At 53.6% G+C, this 4,049-nt stretch overlaps 2 protein-coding genes across 2 annotated transcripts in view; one reads left to right on the top strand and one right to left on the bottom strand.

The window, feature by feature from the left end:
- SRRM2 (serine/arginine repetitive matrix 2) overlaps positions 1-374 on the bottom strand; it is a 13,161-nt gene extending 12,787 nt beyond the window's left edge. Inside the window, exon 1 of the mRNA XM_072417032.1 lies at positions 57-374. Within this exon, the coding sequence (XP_072273133.1) occupies positions 57-295 (239 nt within the window). The 5' untranslated portion in view covers positions 296-374. The remainder of the gene's footprint in view (positions 1-56) is intronic.
- A 1,171-nt stretch (positions 375-1,545) lies between these two features.
- THOC6 (THO complex subunit 6) lies at positions 1,546-3,899 on the top strand (the record flags this gene model as incomplete). Its single annotated transcript, XM_072416898.1, is given in 8 exon segments — positions 1,546-1,610; positions 1,697-1,800; positions 1,905-1,942; positions 2,022-2,070; positions 2,151-2,353; positions 2,934-2,961; positions 3,525-3,635; positions 3,771-3,899. Coding segments are annotated over 8 exon segments (727 nt in total), but the record flags the coding sequence as incomplete, so codon positions are not given.
- Positions 3,900-4,049: the final 150 nt, after the last annotated feature.

Raw genomic sequence — 4,049 nt, forward strand, 5'->3', positions numbered from 1 at the left:
CCCCTGTAACATGGACCCCATCCACAGGTTCCTGGCTAGCACCAATCACTACTCACCCCTGCTCCTCCATCATCTCCTCCAGCTCCAGACATTTCAGCTCCACCTTCCTCTTCCTTTCATGATCCAGAATCTCCTGGTTGGGTTTCTTCACCAGGAGACTTTCCAGCTTCTTCAGCTCCTCCTCCGATTTATAATCTGTGCGATCCTTCTTATGTCGGACCGATGACAGGTTCCGCTGGACGTATCCATTGGTGCCGCTGCCCCTCGGAGTGGGCAAACCGATTCCATTGTACATTGTGCTTCACAGGGTCACCTGCAGGAAGAGGATGAGTTACTGCAAGTTAGCGAGCCCCCCGCGAGGGACAAACGCGAGCCCCCTGCGAGGGACAACTGCGAGCCCGCCCCCCGCGGGGGACAACTGCGAGCCCGCCCCCCGCGGGGGACAACTACGACCCCGCCCCCCCGGGGGACAACTACGACCCCGCCCCCCCGGGGGACAACTACGACCCCGCCCCCCCGGGGGACAACTATGAGCCCGCCCCCCCGGGGGACAACTGCAATATTGTTTTGGTTTCATTTTTGGATGATCTTATTATCTGCATTCCTTTCAAACCAATGTACCCCCCACCCCCCCGGGTTTATTAAATATATACTTCAGGGCAGTAGAGTTGGGGTGATGTTGGGGGTACCTGGAGTCCTAATAATATCTACCTGATATCAGTGCTATGAAGTGAATGTAACATTCACCCATCTTTGTTTATTCATTGATGATATGTTGATATAATCGGGCAGTGCTCAGCCGGGTGGCAGCTCCGGTATTGTGACACCCCGGGTGAGGCACCCAGCCAGAAGGGTCCGGGGTGAACCCTGTGGGGGTTATACCCTGTGGGGGTTATACCATTCTATACACCCCCAGCCTTACCCCCGCCCCCGCTTTATAGTCAGCCAATCACGAAGTTTCTATAGAACGAGTTCATTATACATTTATGACTTCCTCATAAAAACAAGAAAACTTTGCTTTCATTTTTAGTTTATAATTGAGGAATAAACTTTCCTGGTGTACATGCTGGGAATATAGGCCGACAATACAATCATTCCTCATACAGCCGTCCAATGGCAGGGCCCGGGTGTGTGGTGTGCCAACCAACTGTGTTGGGTGATCCCGATGATATGGGGAGTGGTCAGGTGATCCCAGTGATGTGGGGGACGATCCCGGTGATGTGGGGAGTGGTCAGGTGATCCCGATGATATGGGGAGTGGTCAGGTGATCGTGGTGGTGTGGGGAGTGGTCAGGTGATCCCGGTGATGTGGGGAGGGGTCAGGTGATCCCGGTGGTGTGGGGAGTGGTCAGGTGATGGCGGTGGTGTGGGGAGTGGTCAGGTGATGGCGGTGGTGTGGGGAGTGGTCAGGTGATCCCCGGTGATGTGGGGAGTGGTCAGGTGATCCCCGGTGATGTGGGGGGTGGTCAGGTGATCCTTGCAGGGTTTCGGCTGTAGATCCAGTATAATGGTATCAGGTCTCCCCTCACCTGTGATTTCTCCGCAGCCTCTCCTCCGCTCTCGGCTCCGAGGCCAAAGAACAGAACAAGGAGCCCTCCGCCATGTTTCAGGGTGAGCATCCAGGAGATCTCCTCCTTCCAGTTCCAGGTCCCTGTATTCTGGAGGGAACATTCCAGTAATGGTGTCTCCTCTCTTAGCACACTCAGGTCCTATCTACTGTCTGAGCTCTACAGATCGCCATCTGATCAGCGCCGGTGACAATGAAGTGAAGGGCTGGCTGTGGACAGACCTGTGTAAGAAGGTAGTTGTGCAGCAATCCCCCCCCCCCCCCCATCCATTCTGAGCCCCTCCCAAAGGCGGGTCAGTCCCCAGCCTCTATCTCACCCACATTTCCTTGTCTTGTAGGGCTGTGTCGCGGCGTGGTGTCGCGCTGCCCCCAGCAGGTGAGACCCGGTAATGTCTGTTCATGTTAATGGTGACCATGTGACTCCCCTCACCAATTCTCTGCGTTTTATCTTTAAGGAACAATCTAGAAACTCCCGAAATTAACAGCCTGGTCCTGAACCATGTGGTGAGGATTCGTGGGATATTATTGGTCGGGGCTATTTGTCATGTGGGTGGGGTAACTTTCTGCTCACTCTCCCCACACAGGACAATTCTCTTCTCCTGGGAGGAGGCAGCTGTCACATTCATGTCATGGACCTGGAGACCGGAGCATTCACCGTGAGTTTTCATGGGGTGTCAGGCGGGGGTGTGATGGGGGCCACTTTGTCTATGATTAGTTCTCCTGGGGTGCAGGTCCATCCTGCGGCCTGGTACAGAGGGGTTATTCTTCAAATTTCAACCCAGAAATTGTAAGCGGGTGACAGCCCCGTGACCCAACTCATCAGTATTCACCCGAAAACAGCCGGGTGGGCACTGAGGAGTGCCGGGGAGATCACACATGGGGCATCTGAGGTCACTTCCTACAGGCAGTGGGGCGTCCGTCCTGCGGCCTCCAATGCATACACTAACATGTACACAGGGGAGTTAGCACACATCACGTGATCCTTAAAGGGGTGGAATGCCGTAGGCAGAGAGCAGTATGTAGGAATCAGGTGATCTGTGCAGAAGAGGGGAAAGGGCAGTTGGTAAAAAGCAGGAAATCTGGGAACGGGCAGGTAGAATAAATTCTAGGGGGTAGTTGGGTAGAACAAGGAGATCTGTAATACGGGGGCTGGGGGTGGCAGGTAGATGGAGGGGTATCTGTAGGGGGCAGTTGGGAAGATTGAGGAGATCTGTAATACAGGAGCTGGGGATGGCAGGTAGATGGGAGGGGTATCTGTAGGGGGTCATTAGTGGTTGTGACAGGCAGTTTTAATATCTCCATGTATGCTGTGGCCCCAGGTGGCACTGAATGCCATGCATAGGCATTGGTTGGTATAACCCTGTGAGCTGTCTGGCCACAGATTCCGATTGGATGGTGAGAGCAACTTTTAAATTTCGTTGGTTGTCTGGGATTGGAGGTGGGGGAGGAGTTTAGTGGAAGGTATGGGGCTATATTATGAAGACCTGGGATTGGAGGATGGAGGTGGGGGCGAGGAGTCTAGTGGAAGGACTGGGAATAGAGGAGGAGTTTGGTGGAAGGACTGAGGTTATATTATGAAGGACTGGGATTGGAGGAGGTAGGTGGAAGGTCTGGGGCTATATTATGCACTGGGATTGGAGGAGGGAGGTGAGGGGAGGAGTTTAGTGGAAAGTTTGAGGTTATAATATGCACTGGGATTGGAGGAGGGAGGTGGGGGGAGGAGTCTAGTGGAAGGACTGGGATTGGAGGGAGGGGGGGAGTTTGGTGGAAGGACTGGGGTCATATTATGAAGGACCGGGATTGGAGGAGGGAGGTGGAAAGTTTGGGGTTATATTATGCACTGGGATTGGAGGAGGGAGGTGGGGGAGGAGTTTAGTGGAAAGTCTGTCAGGAACTTAGGGATGGTTTGTGAGGTTTTTGGGCTGTCTTTGATTGGCCTTGATCCGGGTCTCTTGCAGGTATGTGGTGGGGGCCCAATGCTTTCCTTGTGGCATCTTCGTTCTGTGACACCGACCACCATCTTCCCTATTCAGGAGAGTCAGCAGAAAGTTATGTTTTATCAGGATCTGGTAAGAGATTTTCCTTATCCTAACCCTTCCCCCTCACTAACCTCTTGTACCCCCAGCACCCACTTTCTGTGTCGCCCTATATATTTCGGCTGTCTGTGCATTCTGTGGATTTCTTACAATGACTCTGATATGCAGATCCTGTGTGCCGGGCATTCACCACACATCAACCACTGTCAGATCAATGGAGAGATCCGGGCCCAGATACCCAGCACCCCCTCCTCCATTTACTCCCTGTGCATCAATGAGACCTCCCAGGAGAACAAGGTACGGCCTTATTGTATATCACTGACTGAAGGGACAGGTAAGAGAAAGTGATTGGCCAGTGTGGGAGGAGTAAGGTGTGTGCCTTGGAGGGTGCTTGGTCGGAGTGGGCGGAGCACAGTGTGTACCTGGGGGGTGGTGTGTAAGTGTGGG

This window comes from Pyxicephalus adspersus, chromosome 7, assembly GCF_032062135.1.
Source record: "Pyxicephalus adspersus chromosome 7, UCB_Pads_2.0, whole genome shotgun sequence".
Taxonomy (NCBI): domain Eukaryota; kingdom Metazoa; phylum Chordata; class Amphibia; order Anura; family Pyxicephalidae; genus Pyxicephalus; species Pyxicephalus adspersus.